Genomic DNA, 23,861 nt, shown 5'->3' with positions numbered 1-23,861 from the left:
TGAACACAGTATGCAATCTGGGATTATTTTAGGGACCATTCTACAGAGAAAACCACAAAAGGAGAATTGGGGTAAAGGCTTTCAGGAGAGGCTGAGGGACAGCTGTTGTGGGCCTCAATGCCTTTTTATATAACCCATCTGCCTGGAGCCTCCAACCCTGGGTGGGCCTTTCACCTGTGATATAACCACTTGCTCCATTTAGCCCTTTCCCAAGCAATCCTGCCACCCTCCCTGCTCCTTCCCCACCTCTGTGAGTCTGCCAACATAACTCCCAAGATGCAGGCCCAGAAGCTGGTGCCAGTTCCAGGCAGCAAAATAAATACACTCTGACCCTTTGTTGAAATGTTACCTGGAAGAGTTTATTCATTTCAGTCTTTCATCTTTTATTAGGCATCCCCTGCTCAGGGAGAGCAAAAGAGTTTCCAATTACTGCCAAGTCCTAATGATCACTCTCCCTGGAATGTGTTTCCAACAGCTGCTCAGGTATCTCCATTCTCTCTCTCATTTCATCTGAAGCATATACGTCAGAAACAGAAAATCCTTACTTGTGTCCAGAGTTATCAAGCTCATTCCTATCAAACCTGCTGGTAAACAAAGCATGTGAATCCCTGTCAGGCCTCAAAGATCTACTCCATCTCATTAAGAAGACTAAAGTCCAGAGGGGAAGACTCTGGACTCTTCCATGTCACCATGCCTAGACCCCAGGCTCCTGCCTTCCACTAAGCACTTTTTTTTTCTCACTTCCGTCAAGCTCATTTTTTTTTTTAAGTATATTTTTGCCTTCTGTTTCATCCAAGTTAAAGTCCTGGTGTGGCACTGTGGGTTAACGTGCTGGACTGCAAGTTGAGTTTGAACCTCAAGGTCGGCGGTTCAAGCTCACCAGCCGCTCCTTGGAAAATCTATACAGGGTCACTATGGGTCGGAACCAACTTGACAGTACTCAACAACTTCGAGTTAATGTGTCTTATAGCTAAAATTGCTAGACCTCTTAAACTATATTGCTGGGGGAAGAGGCATGTTGTTATGTGCAAATTCATTCAGTAACACTTATTTGCACAGAGCCTGCAATTCGTTTTCTTTTCTTTAGGAACAGGTTTCCAGTCACTCCCAGGGTTGTGGGGTGGATGTGGACAGCTGCCACTTAAGCTGGATGCTGCCTTGGTGCTATGCTACTTTGCCTTTACAAGTGTGTGTTTTGCTCCATATTTAGATAAAACATAATTTAACAATAATTTAAAAATGTAACTTTTAAATAAAAAAAATAGTGTAAATATATGTCAAACTATTTCCCTAATAGTGATTACTTTGGTAAGAATTACTGGATCTTCTCTTTTGTGGCTTAGGGGATTGGCACACAAGACAAGCGCTTGAGGCAGTCATTACTATGTGTGGGCACCTGGGCCTCACAGACTCTTCCATTGATGGTACTGGCTTTACAAATTAATACAAAACGCTAGTTTGGTTTTGCTTGTCATAAAAGATGCAGAAATGGAGAGTTAGGGGAAACTACCAATTTTGGGGATGAGCAATTTCCAAAGCATATTTGGCACCACTTCATTCCAGAGTGGTTTAGCACTGGGTCCATAGACCCAACCAGCTCTAGGACATCACGTTGGTTCAGGGTTTTTGCTGACCTAATCAGATTTGTGTTCTAAGCCAATATTCACTAGGTCACCATGTAGCATTGTCCCTCCCCCAGCTCCTAGTTAAGCCCCTACTTGGTGTCATCCGGCACACAAACTCAGAAATTGAGGGTACAGAAAACTGGTTGTGTCCTTGTAGGTTAGGTGGCTTATATAGATCTATGGAGTCATACCCTGTCCAATCCCAGCTCTGAGGTCTCCTAATAACACCATTTTCTCCTTTGATGAGATGTGCCCTCCATTCCCGTCAGGATTAGCAACCATCCTTTCCCACCTTCAGCTGTGCTGAAAACCCCATGTTCCCTTACTGTAGGAATTAAAGTACCCATGCCATTGAATGAGTACTCAGTTCGGTGACATATGTCCTTTAATGCTCTAGAAATCTCCATCAGTTTCTACTTAACCTATTGCTTATAAGCTGTTGTTTAGGCTTGGGGGATTTTCCAGCACTGTGCCTGCTTCTCTGAAACTGTGGAAAGATGCACTGTGTAGGTCTCAGCAAGTACTGGAGGTAAGCACTAACTCAAGGTTTGCAATGTGATCTGTCACCACGAGCTCCCCCAATGATTGAGAAGCTCCTGCTACCACCTCATTCACCATTATTAGTTAACAGCCACAATCCACTCCATTTGTTCATGGTTCAAAGAACTTCCACATCAGTTCTGATTGCCCGTTCCTTGAGAGATGCTTTAATTTTCCCAGCTGGGCATTCATTTACTAGGGAGATGATCTGGAGGATAGGGGATGTAGGGCACTGCAGATCTGGCTTACGAGCATCCACAGAAGGGAGATAAGGGCTGTACGCAAAAGATGTTCTTCCTTCCTGGACAAGGCTAAAGGTTCAATACCATTTCTTTTTTAAGTTTTATTGTGAATTATGTGACAGTTTACATGGGAAAACATTAGTTTTACACTCATCGTATATTGTTTCATTACCATGGTTACAATCACCTCCACGTATCACCAATCAACAAAAGGGTGCATCCTATAAGCCTGCTCCCCCCCACCCCCCCAAAGTCATCAGCACACAGCCCCTCTTCCTCCCTGGATCCTAAGTCCTCTGCCTCCATCTCGGGGATCGCTGCCTCTCTGTCAATACCATTTCTTAAGATCTCATTATTAAAATTCTATTTTGATTAGAATGACCTCACTGAGCTATTTTGGAATCAAAACGTGGCCAGGTGCTGACTTTTGGTAAAATGGGTGAAAGGGTCCAAGCCAGCAATACAATCACTCAAAGTCCAGATGAGGGATCAGTAAATACAACGTGCCCAAAAAAGCAGACCTTGAGCACATTCCTCTGGTAGACATTAACTTATTAAATCAACCCTGATTGCAAAAATAAACTTTGCCCTCATCTCATCTGGCAAAGAGGGGAATATCAACCTATAAAAAGAAGTGGAGACAGATGCTGATTCCAGCATTCTCTGTCAAGATGTGGCACCTCAAACTCTTTGCTGTGCTTTTAACCTGTCTGCTGCTGTTAAGCCAGGTAAGGAAGACTGTATATGTGAACAGAAGGATGGTGGTGGTAAAGGAATTTTAGTGGAATGTGGGAACCAGAATTGGTTCTGAAGAATGGTTCCTCTGCTCTGAATCTGCAGCATCCAGGGGGGTGATCACTCTTCCAGGGTGCACAGCAATGTCAACTCTTTCAATACCCGAGGTGAATTTATCTTTTTGCCCTACAGGTAGATGGCTCCCCAATACCAGAACGGAGCTCAGCAAAGAGAAGACTGCAGAGAATGACCCCGTTTTGGAGAGGAGTGTCTCTTAGGCCTATCGGAGCCTCTTGCCGGGATGATTCTGAATGTACCACAAGACTATGCAGGTAGGTATTCCCCAAACCTGGGAGTAGGGCTGGACCAGAGAGCCCTGGAAACCTGAACAGGGGAGAAGTCAGGAATCACATAGACCAAAAATAAAGCTAATTAGAAGGGGTGGCTGAAGTGACGCAGGATGGGGAGGTCCTGAATGAATAATCCCTCAGGAACCAAAAACAGGTCCATACAAGTACCATGAAAGAGGAGTCTTTTTCCTTTCCTTGGTCTTCCTGAGACTGGACCAATCATGTAGAGGAAGAAAATGTGGGTAAGGCCACCTTGGGCAATGCTAGACCTTTCCCATAACAACTGCCCTTTTGTTTTCCTCCAGAAAAAGACGCTGTTCCTTAAGTGTGGCCCAGGAGTGATATAAATAGCAGGGGAAAGACAGCACTTACCTACAGCAATGCTCCGTTCTATGGAATATTGGTGAATTGTATTTGGGCTGGAGACATCTAAGTGAAGCAATCTTGTGTTTTTAATATTTAAAGACAGATGTGTGCTTTAATTAGTCTCCGTTTCTTCTTAGAATGTTGATGATATATGGATAAACATTACTGAACTTTTCAATTTAAGAGTTTATTTTTGTATGTATACCATTAAATGTCTCAAATTGAAAATTCTGGCAGTCTGGAATTCAAGCTTCTGAGGGGAAGGTGGGTTTCTTCTTGTATATTACAGGGAAAGAACGTCATTGTCTAATATGACATGTTAACGTCTCAGTCTGTTAAGTGTGAAGAAGAGACTTAATATAAAACATAATGGCAGGTTAAAGACAAAAGTGTAGCAATGGCTGGGAGGTTAGCCTTGGTAATTTCATAAGCGGTGACCTTAGATTCCAGCTCTTCAACTCCATGTGAGGAACTATGAAGTGAAGTCTAAAGATGGCAATTTTGGCATTTGCTACCTAATGATTGGCCCAAGGCTATGACTGTTGGAACCTAATCCAGAATTGGGAGAAAATCCTAATATAATCAATAGTAAAAGCCCAAGTCACCAAAAACACAAAAAGGATTTGTCTGACATTTCTGTTGGAACATGAATTATGATCTATGTACAAGGATCTATGTTTACCAAGCTCAAAATTCCTGTAATCAGAGAATGAGACCTGGGCTGATGGACCAGAACACAAATTACATGAAAGGGACAAAGTAAGAATTGAAGAAGTGTAAAGAGCACAGTGTTTATAAACTTTAATACAGAAAATCTATTTGATATTTATTAAACTTAGTTTCTCCAGCTATGGTTTGGCATTATACAAAGCATCTTAATGACACAGTAGAGTTAAAAAGATCTTTACAAATTGAAATGTGATACCCTTGTCTCCAAATATTTTAATTGCCATAAATTTGTTTAAAAATACACATTAAACGCATGTTTGACACTCTAAACTTTCTATAATCTCAATACCACAAAATACATATAATATACTATACAGATGTGGAAAAATCTAGTTAGTATATAATACTTTGCTCACCATTAACAGCTTTATAATGTGAAATGCACATAATGACTTAGAAATTCTAGTTTTTTAGCCCCAAAGTACCTTGGAAATTTTAATGTATTGCAACAAATAAAAGTCACAGTATATAATTGAAATTTTGGTTGAAAATGTCAGATGCCTAAATATTTTGGACAAAAGAAATGTAAAACAAAGATTTGGATCATGTACAAACAAAGGCATCCTATCAGTCACTAACAGTACCTTTCTGCAGAATTAACAAGGCTTTTATCAGTGGCATTACCTCCCCTCCAAAACCCTCCCCAAATAGCAAACAATTATTTACCAATAATTTTAATTTCAAATAAAATGATTTTTAATAAATATATAAGTATTCCATCCTCCATATACAAAATTTCTTAAAACCGTTCAAACCGGAGGCTAGATAGAAATTTTCTTAACTGTGCTTACCAAGCCATCTGGTCCTCAAAGGTAGTGCCTTTTCAGGCACTGCCACCAATGGAGCCAGCTCTGTTGGTGAGCCCCCCACCCCCCACCCCATCCCACAACCTAGTACTGTTGAATGCTCATGTCAGTGATTTGCCAGGTGTGTGCATAACATTGTAAGATGGGGACACTTCTGGAACAGCAACAACAAACTCAACAGTATGGATAATCATGGCATTTGAAAGGCAGCATTTCCAAATAGATATTTTCCAGAGAGAGCAGAGCAGTAGCAGGTAGAAAATTCCAATGGTTAAAAGCTGAAAACAAACTCCACATGAAAGCAGTAAGAGGTCAAAACAGAACATGACTAGAATTTCTGGGTGGGATCTTTTCCATGCTCATTTAAAGGGTTCTGTTTGTTGGCTAGTTTGCTTCTTTTTAAGAATGGCAATCTGTACTCAGCTGAGCAACTGTGGCAAGGAGAGGTCATGACATAGCTGAAAGTAGCTTCATTGTATGATGATTACTCAGGATGCTTAAAGATCTCTATGACTTGGTTTACAACTAACACTAAATGTCTTGACATTCTGTGATGAAATTCCATGAAAAAAAGAGAAGAGATTTACATAGTCTTTCTAGTCCCCTTTCTGGAGACAGCAAGTTCTTTTTAAATGAAGCACACGGTTCATTTGAATAGGAGCTTAGTAAGACCACCTTTATCAACTATTAACTTGTGTCACTTGCTAGCTTGGGTCCAGAAGTCTGAACGGAATTTCTTCATTGCTTAAATACATGAAAGATATGCTCAAAACCATGACCAGTTTGGTCCCTTGTCACTACATATTCCAGTCATTCAAAAGTGAGTATTAGTTATTTCTCCTATTTCACTGGATAGCAATCTTAGATATGCAATGTTATTTGTTATTGGGGGAAAAAAATCTGCCTCTCCAACACATGAAGCTGAAATAAAATTTATATTCTGTATAATTAGGTAATATAGATTATGTGCCATGAATCAGTTCTGACTCAAAGCGACATTGTATATAGGGTTTCTAAGAAGCGGCTGGTGGGTTTGAACTGCTGAATTTGCAGTTATCCTACAGTGCCACACCAGGGCTCCCATAAGAGTCTATAAAGGATTTGAAGTGTGTTGCTTCCCATGACACTTAGTTCTTGTTTTGTTTGTTTCTTTGTTTAAACAAATCATCACAATCTGCCTAAAACAGTCATCCCTAGTAGATGTGTCTGGGACCCAGAGGCAAACTCCTATAAGTCAAAATACACAACAAAGCCATTTTGTTCAATAAGCAATTGGAAAATTAAAATCCTTCCCACCCTGGTAAGAGCCCTATTGTACTACAGAGGGCTCTAATATATTTTAAAAGTTAATTTACTACAAATCATAGTAATTAAGCTTTAACAATCTAAAGGAATACACATTGCACCCTTGAACATCAATATTCAAGGTGTCAACAAGAAAGTGTCTTAGATCAATAAATAATGTGGAAATAGTTGCACTAAGCTAAAATACTAAACACGCACATTTTTGACAAACTAATTTCATGTTTTCATACATACATACATATATATAAAGTGTGTATGTGTACATAATTTTAAAATCCAAAGTTGCATACCCTCACGCCTAGAAGAGTACACAACATACTCCTCCTCCTCTTCTACACAACTAGACATCATGGATTGGAGTGACCACTTGGCTGCTCTGAAACACCATGGAGTGCTGGTCTCCAGAGCCAGAACTTCCATTTATAGTAGGTGCCTTTCCCTAGGCACTTGCATTACAATGCAAACTTATTTATTACAAGTTAAGTTTCCCAAAGTTTCTGTCATTAAATGCAAAATTATGCTATCTGATCTAGTCTGATTAAAACTTTCTTGTAATGAAAAGAAACAAACAACAGTTTAAAAAAACAACAGTGAATTTAATAAAGCCACAAGTGTGTCATTCAAAGTGCAGCCCTGATGCCTTTGGATCCATCAGTGCAAGAGCTCCCCAGAGGCACGAAGCGTGTGTGGGTGTATACACACATTACTCTAGATTGCTTTTACATTGGAGAATTAAATCAGTGCTGGTCAATGTTCTCCAGTCTTCAGCAGCTATAGCTGTAAAGGTATCTGAACATACCAGTACTCACGGCTTATAAAGTTACTTCTTGGCTACTTGCACAGAAAAAGGTGGCATTGAGGCAAGAAATGGGCTGGGTGTTCCCCAACCAGACTAGAGCTTGGGCTGGGTTGTGGAAGCGTGAATCACCTGGAAGGCAGGGTTCCCCACAGCCCAGCCCAGGCTGGCAAGACATCCACCCCAACTTCATCCACCCCAATCTGTGTGTTGGTTGCCTGTAGCGAGTCCGATGTAGGCTGCTGCCTCCTGGCATACAAGTGTGGTCTTAAAGAGCAGTCACCATACAGTAATTTTTAAAATAGTTGCTATTTCTATAACTAGCTATATATTAAGTACAAGTTTCAAGACTATAGTAAGTTTTTAGCCACTTATCAATTTCAGTTTTAAACTGTTAGAAAACATTGAAGACACCTATTGAGGAGGGAGGAATGGTTGACTGTATAGGAATCCAAAGCATGTGTTGGGGCAAATGATGACATTGACATTTGCGAAGACGGACCAGGAGGAGAGCGAGTGGTGTTTCCACAGACTATGACACTGGAAAGTCAATCATTTAGGATAACCTTTTGATCCAGTGCCCATTATCACCTGGTGGGAAAAATCCTCCACTATAAATCATGAAAAATTCATTCTCCAAGAATTAACACACTTTTTTAAAAAGAGTATCTTAGAGCAGCACCATAAAGCATGCAGGAAACTCTGCTTAAACAAATTATCAGTGTGCTCCCAGAAATGCTCCTGCTGCCCATCAGGGCACACGAGACCAGAATGCACTGGAACTCAAGACGCCCCAGTGGCTGCTGTTGCTGAGAGTCTAGAAGCCTCAGTGATGGTTTGTTTTCATTTCTAAGACATCGCTGCAAATTGAGGAATCAGGGCCGAGAAATCAGAGGAGGACAGGGTACATATCCACTTGATCAACAGTGGTGAATTTTTTAATAAATAACTATCATGTCCTCTTAGGAAAAACTGGTTCTAAAACTCATAGTAAGATTAAATTAGGAAGGCATTAGAGACAATTTCTCTAAGGGGAAAAGGTTAACTCAACATCATTTGTAGATCTTAATTTTCAATGATATGTAAAAGACAACTTGAGGTACAAAACAGTTAAGAAGCTCAATAAATACGAAGCCGCTGAACAACGAGAGTTTACAAACTTCAGAAAGAAGTGCAGAAGAGACTCACAGAAAGGATTCACTGCACCACTGAACTGGGAGATTTCTTGTCCTTTTTTTCTGTTTCTCATCTAGACCTTTGGCAATCATCTCTAAATAGTACGATAATCTTTTTTTTTTCTGATTGGATAGATTCATTTTTGGAATGGGGGAGAAGGAAAAACAATTTTTGTTTGAAGTAACATAACCCACTATGTTAGACTAAGTCATGTTCCAAAGTGTTACCTTTTCTGAAAGAATTAATCTATATGTAACTTCAAAGTAAGATTGAAAAGAAAAGAAAAATTTAACATTATTACTTCAAAAGACCAACCTTGTATGGCTGGGCAACTTGTTCCTAGTATAAAACTTCAGCTTGTAAACAATCCAGAGTCTTCATCTAAAGATAAGATTTAAGGCACACCAGACATGATAGGGGCACTATAAACAAAATACAGAAGGGCACATTTCTCACCTTTGACTCCTATATGTACGTTGTAGGGAAAGGTCATTTGATCATACAATGCTTACAAAGCTGGCTTCTTAAACTATACCCCTGCTTGCCTCCTCTCCCCGAGAGCTCACATTATACCAAGTTAGATATTTTTCTAGTGTGACTTTTCTGCTCCCATCAGAAACACACATCACTCATGAGGCCCTTATAATAAAAAGGGAGTAAATATAAGCTAGGTTTAAAAGGAGAAATACACCATGTCTACATCAGGCATTAGAATTGTTAAACTGTACAGCAAAAACATACACACACACACATAGCTCCAGCCCTTCCTATAGCAGTCACTGCATGCTCATATCAGAGTGAAATAATCTAGCATGGGAAAAACAAAAGACAGTAAGAGTTCTGAAGAGATATTTTAACTTTCATATATTAACAATTAGAATTAGGCAGCGACCCTTGTGAGCTGGATTCATCCTTCTTTAAACAGTAACTCATTATATTTCAATTAAGTGTCAAACAATTAACAACAAGAAAGGACACAGGGTTTTAATAAAATCCATAAAATTCAAGATTGTCCATTTATGAAACCCTTTGTATGATGTACTTCTAGAAAGTTTGCCTGCCCTCTTCTTTAATGCATTAAATGCAAGTTATAGTCACCTTGTGATTGTTTTAGTGTTATTAACACATTTCACAGTTCTTGAAATAATGCATACCAAATCAGACACATTAATCTTTCATCCATGTACAGTGCCATCTTCTCATATTTAAGTGATTTTTTTTCATATGGAGAGTATCCTTAATACTAAATATAAATTCTGCAATAAAACTGTAGTTAAGATTTGAAATAACATCAGGTAGTAGGTGTGGAAAGAATCTGTCCATATCTAAGATGAACCAACTCTTACTCTCTTGTTAAGAGTTACCACAAAAAGACACTATAAGGTAACAAAGCTCGCAAAGTATATAAATAAAAGTTCCTACATTAAATTTATGCTAAATATTCAACAGAGTCAATTTATATGTAGAAATAACTAAGCTTTCAAACTAGTCCCAATCTGGGAACTTAAAAAAAAAATTAAAATAAATAGAATTTCAATTGATTAGTTATAAGTTGCAACTGGAATTTCCATCTTATTACAGATAAGTGAAACCATCTTTATCAATGTGCTGTGGATTGAAAACTATTTAAATAACTTTTCATACTGGGAACACTGAAGGGATCAACTGACATGATAGTTTGGGGTTATAAAAAAACAACACATGACCCAGCAGGGAGAAAACCATTCCTCAATCTTAGTGTCGACTAGGTGGCATGGTATGGCAGTTTTCCTTCGTGATGTGACACAGTGTTGTGGAGAAAATCAGAGGCAACAAGAATGTGTTCAGTTCAAGATATCAACTTGGCATCCTGGCGAAGCCAATGCAGTCCCTGCCGGGTGTAGCGAACTAGGTCTGTCATGATGCTTGCATTGAAGATGAGAGGACCCATTACTTTATCCAGTTCAGCAAAGAATTCTAGAAAACCAAAAACATTCATTAAGTGATGTCGACCCTTGTGAATCACTGCTTTAAAATCTTGAGTCTAGACTGTAAAATAACATTCCCATAAAGTAAAAACACTCCCTCCCCCATGAAAATGATGCTGTTCATGTTTTAGAACAAAACATCCTATCTATAGTCTCTCAAGTTACATTTCCCCCTCAAGTAACAACATTTAAAACAGACCATATGGTTAGGAATTAAGTATTATACAAATAAGCAGAATTCCAGAGAAGGAAATTAGAAATTGCTACTATGCAGTAAGCAATATTAAAATGGAGACCTAGTTGCCACATTGTGCTATATCTGATTACTCAAAACATTCTCCATGTAATGATTTTATATAAGCAAGTAGTGTGAATAAGGAGGATGTATTTTGCATGCTTTCCCATAAGAGTTCCTGTGAGGTTTGTTGTTGTTGTTAGGTGCCATTGAGTCGGTACTGACCCACAGTGACTATATGCACAGCAGAACAAAACACTGCCCAATCCTGGGCCAACCTCACTACTGTTGCCATGCTTGAGTCCATCGATGCTGCCACATGGCCAATCTATCTCATTGGGGGTCTTCCTCTTTTTCTCTGATTCTCCACCTTACCAAACATGATACTTTCCTTCTACAGTGACTGGTCCCTCCTAACAATATGTCTGAAGTATGAGAGGTGAAGTTTGGCCACCCTGGCCTCCAAGGAGCACTCTGGCTGCATTTCCTCCAAAACAGATCTATTGGTTCTTTTGGCAGCCCAGGGCACTTTAAATATTCTCCTCCAACACCATAACTCAAAAGCATCAATTCTTTTATGGTCTGCCTTATTCACTGTCCAGATTTCGCATGTATATTAGGTTATTTAAAAAGATCTTGTGCAGATTATTTGCCTAATGCAAAATGCCATTTGATTTCTTGACTGCTACTTCCATGAGTGTTGATAGTTGATGCAAGAAGAATGAAGTTCTTGATAACTTCAATGTTTTCTCCACTGATAAGAATGTTGTTTATTGGTCCAGTGGTGAGGATTTTTGTTTTCTTTACATTGAAATGTGACTGTGCTCTTTGCTCTTCATCAGTAAACGTTTTAAGTCCTCTTCACTTTCAGCAAGCAAGGTTGTATAATCTGCATAATGCAGGTTGTTAATGAGTCTTCCTCCAATCCTGATGCCACGTTTTTCTTCATATAACCCAGCTTCTCAGATTATTTGCTCAGCATACAGGCTGAATAAATATGGTGAAAGAATACAACCTTGTCACACACCTTTTTTAATTTTAAAACATTCAGTGTTCCCATTTTCTGTTCGAACAATTGCTTCTTGGTCCATGTACAGATTCCTCATGAGCACAATTAAGTGTTCCGGAATACTCATACTTCGCAATGTTGTCAATAGCTTGTCATGATTCACATAATCGGAAGCCTTTGCATAGTAAATAAACCACAGGTAGACATCTTTCTGATATTCTCTGCTTTCAGCCAGATCCATCGGACATCAGCAATGATATCCCTTACTCCACTGCCTCTTCTGAATCTGGCTTGAACCTCTGAAAGTTCTGTCAATGAATTAGATACAATCTATAGCCAACCTTTCAGCTGTAATTATATGATATTCACCATTAATAAATTAAAACCCATGTTTTAAGACAGCAGCTTACAACTTGAAGGGAAGGTAATACAAGGATTCTTTCTATGCAATTATAGGATGGTGTGCTTACAAGGGAGGTGTAAAGGAGAGGAGGGGACAATGAGATGACCCCAAGCAATTGTAAACAAAGGGATGTTAAAAGCACAGAAAATTCTTGAGATAAAGACCTCAGCCAAATGAAACAAGATGAGGCTTTCTGCTCCCATAAAGATTCATAGCCTCGGAAACCCTGTGCAAGGCGGACTGAGTCAGAACCAACTGCCGACCTTGAGGTTAGCAGCCCGATTTGTAAGCACTACCCTACCAGAGCTCCCACCAGTTAGCCCCATCTAAATTCCACCTTAAGCAAGGCCTCACAAAGCCTATCCTCCATGCAGCTAGCCCATTCTAAGCTCCACCCTCTCCCAAACCAGTCCTAGCTATTTAGCCACACTCCTCTCTCTCTTTCTCCAGTGGATTGTGAGAGATTGCAGATTCCTGGGTCTAGATAAGTCAGCCCCCAGCACTCTCTCCTAAGGATCCCAAGAGATTCTGCCTCCTCCCCTGATCCTTGGAGGATCACTTGGACTACCCCTACACTATCCTCAACCATATGCCCCCTGACACTACCTAGTTTTCAGTACTGGACCTAAAAGATGCTTTCGTTTCCATTCCTATATCCCATGAGTTCCAACCCCTATTTGCCTTTACCTGGACAGACCCCAACACCCATATAAATCAACAGTTGGCCTGGACTATATCAGCTCAGGGTTTTCTGGACAGCCCCATTATTTTGGCCAAGCCCTCCAAAAGGACTTAAACACACTTAACCTAAAGCCCAGTATTATCCTCCAATATGTTGATGACTAAGGAGCTCTGGTAGCGTAGTGGTTACGAATCAGGCTGCAAACCTCAAGGTCAGCAGTTCGAAACGACCAGCTGCTCTGCGGGAGAAAGATGAGGCGTTCTGCTCCCGTAAAGATTAACAGCCTCGGAAACCCTGTGCAGGGTCACTATGAGTCGGAACCGACTCCACGGCACATAACAACAACAACGTTGATGACTTATTGTTATGCTCTCCTTCCTTGTCCCTCTCCCTCCAGCATACCATCCACCCAGTTATTAAATCAATTAGCACAGTGGGGCTATCAGATGTCCAAACACAAAGCCCAAATAACAAAGAAAGGAGTAACTTACCTGGGACTCTCCCTAACACCAACCATTAGAGGAATCCCAGAAGATCCCAGCTTATCTCTCCAAGCAACTAGACTCTGTATACCAAGGATGGCTAGCCTGCATGAAGACCTTAGCCAGTGCAGCAATCCTCACTACTGAGGCACAAAAATTCACCCTATACCAACTACTAACCGTCTTCTCCTCACATAACCTACAAGTTATGATTAGCTGCAAAGCACTCTCTTCAATGTCTGACTCACGACTTCAATACCTTTTATGCCACCCTTATGCACCCATGCATTATCTTTAAAAAACTCCGTCTCTTAATTTAGCTACGCTTTTACCCCCAACAAATACACAGCTTTGGACTGAAAGAGGACTCTTAACTTTACAAGGCACTCCCATAATAAATACAAAATTAACTAACAGATTCTTAGAAGCATTCCTCCTACCTTCAAAGATAGCCCTACCGCACTGCTGCAGTCATCAAAACGATTCCAGCTACACCTCTGAATATAATCGGCAAGTCGACTGCCTAGCCAAATCAGCTGCATCCCACAACTCCAACACACAAACACACAGTACCCAAGCAATAACACTTTTCCCACTAACTCTCACCTCTCTGCCCCCCAGCACATACAAAAAGAACAAGACTCTTACTCTTGTAACCCTCAAGCCACCTTTATAAAACCCTACTGGTATACACAAGGAAAACTAACCATACCCCAAAACGACAAACATCAATTTCTAAAGGAAATTCATAACCTCACACATACCAGTGCTTTGCCTTTGATCCATTTTCTTAAAACACAAATCTATTATACACCAGATATCCATACTGTGTTCCAATCCCACAGCCTTTCTTGTCAAATATGCCAGAACAAATCTCCATCCTCATAGGCTTCCCACCCACCAGTTCAGAGGCCACTTGCCAGGACAAGATTGGCAAGTTGACTTCATATACATGCCCACAGTGAGAAAAGTTAAATATCTTCTAATATGTATAGATACCTTTTCTGGATGGGTTGAAGCCTTCCCCATTACCAATAAACTAGACTCCACATTCTCAAAAATCCTAATCTCAGAAATTATCACAGGCTTCAGAGTCTCCACCTCTCTTCAATATGACAATGGAAAGGAATTTATCTCAGAAGTCACCCAACATACAGCCCTAGCCCTAGGTATATTCTAGAAATTTCATATTCCTTATCACCCCCAGTCATCAGGAAAGGTTGAGCGAATGAATCACACTCTGAAAGGAATCTTAACAAAACTAGCCTCAAGTACCCAAAAGGACTGGATAACCCTTTTTTACCCCTTGTACTCCTAAAAATTAGAGCAATGCCAAAAAAAATCTTTTCCTAAGCCCCTTTGAATTAGACTATGGCCGCCCTCTAAGCCCAATTCTTAGGCCCTCAAGAAACCCTACCCATGACCATTCCTCCTCCACTCATTAGCCCACTTTTATACACAGTCCAGTCAATCCTGTGGAAACATGCCAACGACCACCTGCCAACTCCCAAACCTAACCTCCCAATAGCTCTTATCCCTAGAGACCAAGTTCTCCTGAGAAAACAACAACAACAACAACAAAAAACAACCCAAAAACCCTTCTTCTTTACAACCAAAATGGGAAAGACTCTATATAGTTATCTTAGTCACACCCATTGTAGCCAAACTAAAAGGAAAAATGCCATGGTATCATTTAGCCTCCCTAAAAACTCCCTGATATACTATCTCGCTCCCAGGACCATCTCAACCACCTCCAATCAACTGACAAATGCTCTGACCAGTCACCTTCATAGGGGCATTAATACTACTGGCAGTTTTCCCCAGCTGTATAATTTTCTGCATCTCCTTCACCAACTATATCTCCATCCCAGCCTGTTGGCTAAATCCATACTTAGGAGCCACCATCGGAATCCTTGTTCTCTGTTTTATTCTATCCTGACTTCCCTGAACACCACATGAGTCTCACAATTCCCCAATTTACAACCTTTATCAGTGATCTCTTTTCTGACTTGTACATGTCTCAAGGCAATAGGCCCCCAAGTCAGGAGAGACTCGCGTTACCCATTAGTAACACTCGACTGTTTCTGCATACTCAAACCCACAGGTTAGCTCTAGAAGCAAGCCACAACTCCAGCCATGCCAACTCCATCCTCCTATAACCTTTAGGAGCAGCACACCTACCAACTTCCCTGTCAGCATGGGAAAGAGCAGCACATGCGGACAGGCCCCAACATTTCTTAACTTTCCAAATCCAAGAATGTAGTAACCCTCACCAAGGAGTATTTTTCCTATGTGGAAAAAACCTTTACATTTGCCTACCTACTAATTGGACTGGTACATGCACCCTAGTATACATATCCCCACCCATAACATATTCTTTTGAAGATCAACCTATATTAGTACCAATAAACACTCCCTTGAGCTGAAACACACATGCCTTGCAACTTATCCCCCTACTTGTTGGCCTAGGAATCCAGGTGTAGGAACCAGAGCATCAGGAATTTCAGTCTCTGCCATCCTATCCTTCTCCCTATGAGAAAGCTTAGATGAAATATGTCTACAACTATCCCAAATTCAAGATCAGATTTAGTCCCTAGCAGGATTAGTCCTGCAAAATCGAAGAGCCCTAGACTAACTTACAGCCACAAAAGGAGGCACTTTTGCAAATTTCTCAATGAGAAATGCTGTTTGTTGCTTTTTTTGTGTGAACAAATCAGGCCTAGTCTGAAATGGTATAAAGAGATTACACGAAAAAGCAGCAAGGTTGAATTCCAGCAATTCTCCAAGCTTGTGGCTCACCCAAAATATCCTCCCTTGGCTATTACCCTTTGTAGGACCACTACTCCTCCTTGGTCTGGGAGCTTTATTCCTTCCTTTTATAATAAATTCTTTCCAAAGATTTCTTGCAGGCCGACTCACTGCCATTGTGAAAGATCAGGTGGCAACCATTCTTCTGTTGCAGACTCACCCTATCTACGCCCATAAATCAGCAGGAAGCAGTCAAAGAGACATGTCGCCCTTATCCCCCTAACACCAAGAGTCTGGAAATGAAGGACTCTGAACCTAATCAATGGAATGGCATTGCAACTACCCTCAATGAGCACTCAATAAAGTCCTGCTTGAGCTTTCTGTCTCAATAAAGGGTCTCCGGAAAGCTTAAGTCTGTATTACACCTGGAGACACCCTCTCCCCATCCCCATTCCAGGTTTCAGGAAAATCTCTATAACTCTCCATATCCCCGCCCATTGTAAACTCCCCATAACTGTATCCAGACCACACTGACTTAAATACCCCAGTCTGTAAGAGAATAGACAGGGCTCTTGGTCTCCTTTGGTGATTCAGAGTACCCCCTACACGGTTTACTCTCAATAAACCTGCCTGCTGTTGAATCCAAGACGCTCTCCTCCTCTCTTTCTTTCTTTACCTTACACTAGTGAAGTAAAGATCTAGGCAATGATTACCAAGGAATTATAAAAGCCTACGTTAATGTTTATAAGAGAAGCTTACATCAAACTGACCAGGCTGCCACCACCTCACTCTACTGATCAATCTCAGTATTACTAAACAAGGGATAAGCATTACATGCCTCATAATGCAGTAGGAAATACAGCCCACCAACCATGAAATGTTCCTATCTAAAACCAAGTCTCAAAGTTTAACTGTCAGTATACAGGAAGTAACAGGGACAGAAGGGTAAGTTAAAGCACACCAGGAGGTGTTAGCAATCAGAAAAATCCAGGATATTAAATGCAAAAGGAGTACATTCTATGACCCAGTTTCTCTCTAATGACATGGCCAAATAAAGTCAGAGAGGGGAGGAATAATTGCCACAGTATGGGGGATACTTAAGATACTTATCAGTGAGATGCAACGTGTAGGCCTTGCTTGGATCCTGTTGAAATAAATCCAACTGTTTAAAAAAGGTGGACTAGACAAGCACATTACACAGACCTCTAGCACAAATATAAGAGAGACCAAAAGAAGACACAGATGAAAAGTCTAATTAATACCCTGAACTTCAGAAGAAAGATGAGCGAGGAGGATAGAATGCTTGCTGGGAGAAGAGGAAGAACAGGGACTGTGAGAGAGGGAGACTGACTGGTGAACAGTTAGCCAGAGGTGGTTGGAGCATCTTGTGAGCAGTGTTGGCAGCAGAGGGAGGCCTGGTAGAGCAGATTCACATAGTGATGGAAAAGGTTCGATTTCTTCATTTTCCCCACACTCTCCTGGTGACCAGAAGCATGTCCAGCTCCCACCCTGCTCTATGGGAGTTTGGAGCCATGTAGTGAGGAGTCATGCTGCATGAGGTAGGGGCTAGCAACACTGTGATGGTGTCTGGATCAGGTGGCCTCAGCCCCAGACCTACAAAATCTGCAGAGCCACAAGACTGGCATTTAACCAGTCACCATGATACCAGCTTCACTGTGATCCTAATAGACACTGAAACCAAGAGTACCAGGAACTACTTACAGATTGAGTGTCCCGAACATATATAACACCAAGACCAATAGGAACTCAATCTAGGGCCAGAAACTCTGCTGTCACATCCCTCCCACAACCACCTTATGAGCTCCCTGAATTACAGGAGCCCCCAGAGATTTCTCTCCTCCAGGTCTAACTACCACACTGCTTTTACAAATACCACAGCCCCACAATGTCTAGTAGACAACAGACCATTTTAGCTCACAGGAAGAAACAAGAGAGAATGGCTCAACCAAATAACCAAGATGGAGAGCCAAAAGACACTTGTCAAGAAGAAAAGGTAATAGAACTAACTGAAACAGAATTCAAAAGTAACAGTTGGAACTTTCAAAGGAATAATAGAAAAATAGAGGAAAGCAAAAAGAACACAACAAAAACTTTAGAAGAACTCAAGAAAACACGACAAGAACAAACAGACAAAATAAATAAAAATTGTGAAATAATATAAATCCTGAAATTAGAAATACAGAAGATTAATTCTAAGATCTCAGAAATGGACAATATACTGAAAAGGCAAAGGAGCAGATGTGAAGCAATGAATGCCTGAATTAGTGAGCTTGAAGACTGTTGTTGTTGTTAGGTGCCACTGAGTTGTCACCGACTCATAGCAACCCTATGCAAAGCAGAATGAAACAATGTCCAATCCCGGGCCAACCCCACTACCGTTGCCACACTTGAGTCCATCGATGCTGCCATCTGGCCAATCCATCTCATTGGGGGTCTTCCTCTTTTTCGCTGACCCTCCATCTTACCAAGAATGATATCCTTCTCTAACAACTGTTCCCTCCTGACAACATGTCCAAAGTATGAGAGACGCAGTTTGGCCATCTTGGCCTCCAAGGAGCACTCTAGCTGCACTTCTTCCAAAACAGATCTATTGATTCCTATGGCAGCCCATGGCACTTTTAGTATTCTCCTTCACCACCATAATTCAAAGGCATCAAATCTTCTACGATCTTCCTTATTCACTGTCCAGCTTTCGCATCCATATGAGGTTCTTGAAAATACCATGGCTTGGGTGAGGCGCACCTTAGTCACCAAGCTGACATCTTTGCTCTTCAATACTTTAAAAAGTTCCTGTGCAGCAGATTTGCCTAATACAATATGTTGTCTGATTTCTTGACTGCTCTTCCATGAGTGTTGATAGTTGATCCAAGAAGAATGAAGTCCTTGACAACTTCAATCTTTTCTCCCTTGATAAGAATGTTGTTTATTGGTCCAGTGGGGAGGATTTTTGTTTTCTTTACATTGAGATGTAATCCATATTGAAGGCTGTGCTCTTTGATCTTCATCAGTGAATGTTTTAAGTGCTCTTCACTTTCAGCAAGCAAGGTTGTATCTATCATCTGCATACTGCAGGTTGTTAATGAGTCTTTCTCCAATCCTGATGCCACGTTTTTCTTCAAAGAACTCAGCTTCTTGTATTATTTACTCAGCATACAGGTTGAATACATACGTTAAAAGAATACAATATTGTCACACACCTTTCTTAATTTTAAAACATTCAGTGTTCCCATGTTCCGTTTGAACAACTGCTTCTTGGTCCAGGTACAGATTCCTCATGAGCACAATTAAGTGTTCCAGAATACTCATACTTTGCAATGTTGTCCATAGCTTGTCATGATCCACACAATTGAAAGCCTTAGTGTATTCAATAAAGCACAGGTAAACATCTTTCTGATATTCTCTGCTTTCAGCCAAGATCCATCAGACATCAGCAGTGATATCCCTCGTTCCACGGCTTCTTCTGAATCCAGCTTGAACCTCTGAAAGTTCACTGTCAATGTATGCTTTCAGCCATTTCTGTATTACCATTAGTAAAACTACTCGCATGAGATAGCAAAGAGATTGTCTTATAATTTCCGCATTCTGTTGGGTCATCTCTCTTTGGGATGGGCACAAATACGGATCTCTTCCTATCAGTTGGCCAGATAGTTGTCTTCCAAATTTCTTGGCAGAGATAAGTGAGTGCCTCCTGTGCCACCTCACTTTCTTGAAAGATTTCAATGTTTATTCCATCAATTCCTGGTGCTTTGTTCTTTGCCAATTCCTTCAATGTACCTAGGACTTCTTCCTTCGGTATCATTGGCTCTTGAGCATATTCTACCTCTTAAAATATTTGAACATTAACCATTTCCTTTTGGTACAGTGACTCTGTGTATTCCATTCCTTCCATCTTTTCTTGATGCTTTCTACATCATTTAATTATTTGCCCAGAGAATCCTTCAGTAACAAAAGAGGAGGCTGGATTTTTTTCTTCAGTTCCGCCAGCTTGAGAAATGCTGAGCGTGTTCCTCCTTTTTGGTTTTCTGATTCCAAATCTTTGCACATTTTATAATAATATTTGGCTTTATATTCTTGAGCTGATCTTTGAAATTTTCTGTTCAGCTTTTCAATACTAGTATGCTAGAAGAACAATTAGGAAAAAAAATTAAAAATCCAAAGAAAGCCTAAGAGTTATGCGGGACACCATAAAGAGGAACAACTTACAGGTAATTAGAATTCCAGAACAGAAAAATATAAGCACCAAGGAATTGTTGAAGGGTTGTTGGAAGAAAACTTCCCTAACATCATGAAAGACAAGAAGATAAGCATAGATCTCAAAAGAAAATCACAAAGATGTATCATAAATGAACTTTCCAAAATCAAAGACAAGGAAAGAATCTTGAGAGCAGCTTGGGAAAACCAAAAAGTCAGCTACAAAGGAGAACCAATAAGACTAAGCTCGGATATCTCAGCAGAAATCATGCAGGCAAGAGGGCGATGCGATGACATAAAAAACTCTGAAAGAAAAAATTGCCAACCAAGAATCAGATACCCAGCAAAACTGTCCCTCAAATATGATGGCGAAATTAAAGGAATTTTTAATGACCAGACTAACTTTACAAAAAGTGCTAAAGGGATGTTCTTTGGACTGAGAACCAACAACAATAGACAACAACCTGAGATTACCACACATGATACAACCATCTAGAACTCAATTCAGATACAGAAGTATTTAAAGTAAAACAAACCTACAAGACTGAAAAATAGGGATCCAGAGATATTAATGTATAATGAAGTCAACTACAAAGCAAAACCGACTCCATAGCACATTACAACAAAAACAATGACGAAGCAAAAAGAGGGAATAGTGTAGATACAGAATAGTATAGATACAGATACCAAATGACAAGGAAGTCAGTTAGATTTCAAGATCAGACTACTTAAGCATGGGGAAAAAGTACTAAATTATAAGGTAAGCTCAAAAGAAAAATGATACACCTGAACATCAAAATACAAAAAAGAGAAATAGCAAAAACATTTACTAAACATTAACACAACAGAAATGAAAAGGACAAACCCACAAACAAAATGAACTCAGCATAGAAAAGTATGTGGAACAAAGAATCCAGCAGTACCACACACACACACACACACAAAAAAAAAAACACATAGAAAAATGACAACAATCAATTAATACCTATTGATAATTACACTGGATGTAAATGGATTAAATGTACCAGTCAAGAGACAGAAAGTGCAGAAAAGGTAAGAAAACAGGATGTTTCAATATGCTGACTACAAGAGACATAACAAAAAGATGGAGACAGCATAAATGCCCATCAACAGAAGAACGGCTAAACAAACTCTGGTACATAAACACAATGGAATACAACAAAATGTTGAAGAATAATGATGAATCTGTGAAACATATCACAGCATGGTTAAACCTGAAGGACATTATGCTGTGTGAAAGTAGTTAATAACAAAAGGACAAACACTGTATGAGACAAATATGGTAAAAAGTTTAAAGAAAGGTTTTATTGATAAAAGAAACAATCTATAAGGGGGGAGGGCGGGAAAGGAGAGGGAAAATTATTTATGGGCTAGAGGGTAAACATATTTACATGAGTGACAGGGCAGGCAATGTACAACAAGAAGGCAGTTATCAGAAGAAAGATGAAGGTAGCTAGAGACACAAGGAGGAATGTAATAGTTAAGTGAGTAGAGGTAAATTCCATTAACTGTAGGTAAACAACATTCTTATCAATGGAGAAAAGACTGAAGTTGGCAAGGACTTCATTCTTCTTGTATCAACTATCAACACTCATGGAAGCAGCAGTCAAGAGATCAGATGACATATTGCATTAAGCAAATCTGCTGCACAAGACCTTTTTAAAGTGTTGAAGAGCAAAGATGTCAGCTTAAGGGCTAAGGTGCATCTGAACCAAGCCATGGTATTTTCAATAACCTCATATGAATGTGAAAGCCGGACAGTGAATAAGGAAGACTGTAAAACAATTGATGCCATTGAGTTATGGTGTTGGAGGAGAATATTGAAAGTGCCATGGGCTGCCAAAAGAACCAATAGATCTGTTTTGTAAGAAGTGCAGGCAGAGTGCTCCTTAGAGGCCAAGATGGCCAAACTTCTTCTCTCATACTTTGGACATATTGTCAGGAGGAACCAGTCGCTGAAGAAAGATATTATGTTTGGTAAGATGGAGGGTCAGAGAAAAGAGGAAGACCCCCAACGAGATGGACTGGCCAGGTGGCAGCATCAATGGACTCAAGTGTAGCAACAGTAGTGAGGTTGGCCCAGGATCAGGCAGTGTTTCGTTCTGCTGTGCATAAGTCGCTATGAGTCGGTGCCGACTCGATGGCACCTAACAACAACAACAACAACATGAAAGGGACTGCAACCATGTAATGAAGTAAAGTATAGGATTTGTTGAATGTAAAACTGATAATCTGCTTTGTAGACCTTCACTCATTTCACAATAAAAAGTAAAAAAAAAAAAAGGCATATGTAAGACAACAGGGAAACTTGATGGTAGACTGGAGAGAGATGACATACAGGATTCATTGTTAATTTTGGTAGTTATGAAAAAGACATGATGCTGATCATGTAAGGATATATACCAAATATTTTTCAAGAGAAATGCCATGATATCTGGTATTTGCTTTAAAATATACTAGGAGACTGGGGGAGTGAGTGAGTGTTTGTGCACATGCAGAGACAAGATGGACAGGCAGAAAGTCATACTGTTGAAGCATAAGTTGAGTCAAAGGCCCACCGGGTTCAGAGGTTGTTACACTATTTCCTTTCCTTTCCTTTGGTTAATGTTGACAATTACCCTAACAAAATGTTTAAAAAAGGACAAGACAAGTGGTATTAGGGAGAAGAATGGAGAGTAGAAGTTCAGAAACTAAAAGGAATGTTAGCTCTCCAAGTTTCCTGATCAATACCAACATTTTTTTTAAGGCACAAATTGTTTTTAAAAAATAACAACTTTATGTTCAATACTGTGTTTTCCTCTTCTAGCTTTTTTTATCACTACTCTTTAGGGATAGGAATCCTTTTCATTTTTACCTGTTCATACTATAAAGTATTTACAGATCTCTGTGACAAAGTACATTTTATTGATTGGCTACTTTAATATTTCCCTAAAAAGTGAACTACCTGAATAGATGCCATATGTACATAATTGCTAATCAGATCTACTAAAATAGGAAGGATGGTATTTATACAGTGCACTTCCTCAAGGAGTCCTGGTGGTGCAAACAGGTAGATGCTGACTGCTGAAAGCTTGGCAGTTTGGACTCGTCCAATGGCCCAGCAAGACAAAGACCCAGCAATCTCCTGCTGTAGATTATAGTCACATGGGGTCACTATGAGTTGGAAATGACTTGATGGCACCTGACAACAACTTATTTAAAATCTTTAAATATTATATAATTTCCTATGTCCTTAGTTAGGAAAATAATAATGTACAAAAAGCTTCAGTGGCGTAATGTTAAAGACTGACAAGATCTATTTATGTTATCGTGTAAGTTTCTCCTCAGACTTCAGGCAAACTACTGTTAACAATCCTACAGAACATATATTTTAATATTTACAAGTTATTGTTGTTAAGTGCCATATAGTTGGTTCTGGTTCATAACAATCCT

At 40.0% G+C, this 23,861-nt stretch overlaps 2 protein-coding genes across 2 annotated transcripts in view; one reads left to right on the top strand and one right to left on the bottom strand.

Moving 5' to 3' along the window:
* Positions 1–3,065: 3,065 nt before the first annotated feature.
* LEAP2 (liver expressed antimicrobial peptide 2) lies at positions 3,066–4,082 on the top strand. The gene is made up of 3 exons (XM_006872914.1): positions 3,066–3,135; positions 3,335–3,474; positions 3,798–4,082. Exons 1-3 carry the CDS (start codon positions 3,079–3,081, stop codon positions 3,832–3,834), a joined length of 234 nt encoding a protein of 77 aa, XP_006872976.1. The 5' UTR covers positions 3,066–3,078; the 3' UTR covers positions 3,835–4,082.
* A 3,271-nt stretch (positions 4,083–7,353) lies between these two features.
* Positions 7,354–23,861, bottom strand: part of AFF4 (AF4/FMR2 family, member 4) — a 178,465-nt gene continuing 161,957 nt past the window's right edge. The window contains exon 21 of the mRNA XM_006872913.1: positions 7,354–10,626. Coding sequence (XP_006872975.1) covers positions 10,499–10,626 — 128 coding nt within the window. The 3' untranslated portion in view covers positions 7,354–10,498. The remainder of the gene's footprint in view (positions 10,627–23,861) is intronic.

This window comes from Chrysochloris asiatica, unplaced genomic scaffold (genome assembly GCF_000296735.1).
Source record: "Chrysochloris asiatica unplaced genomic scaffold, ChrAsi1.0 scaffold00215, whole genome shotgun sequence".
NCBI classification, from domain to species: Eukaryota; Metazoa; Chordata; class Mammalia; order Afrosoricida; family Chrysochloridae; genus Chrysochloris; species Chrysochloris asiatica.
Note: the sequence above shows the minus strand (reverse complement) of the source record. Positions and strands in the feature narration are given on the sequence as shown.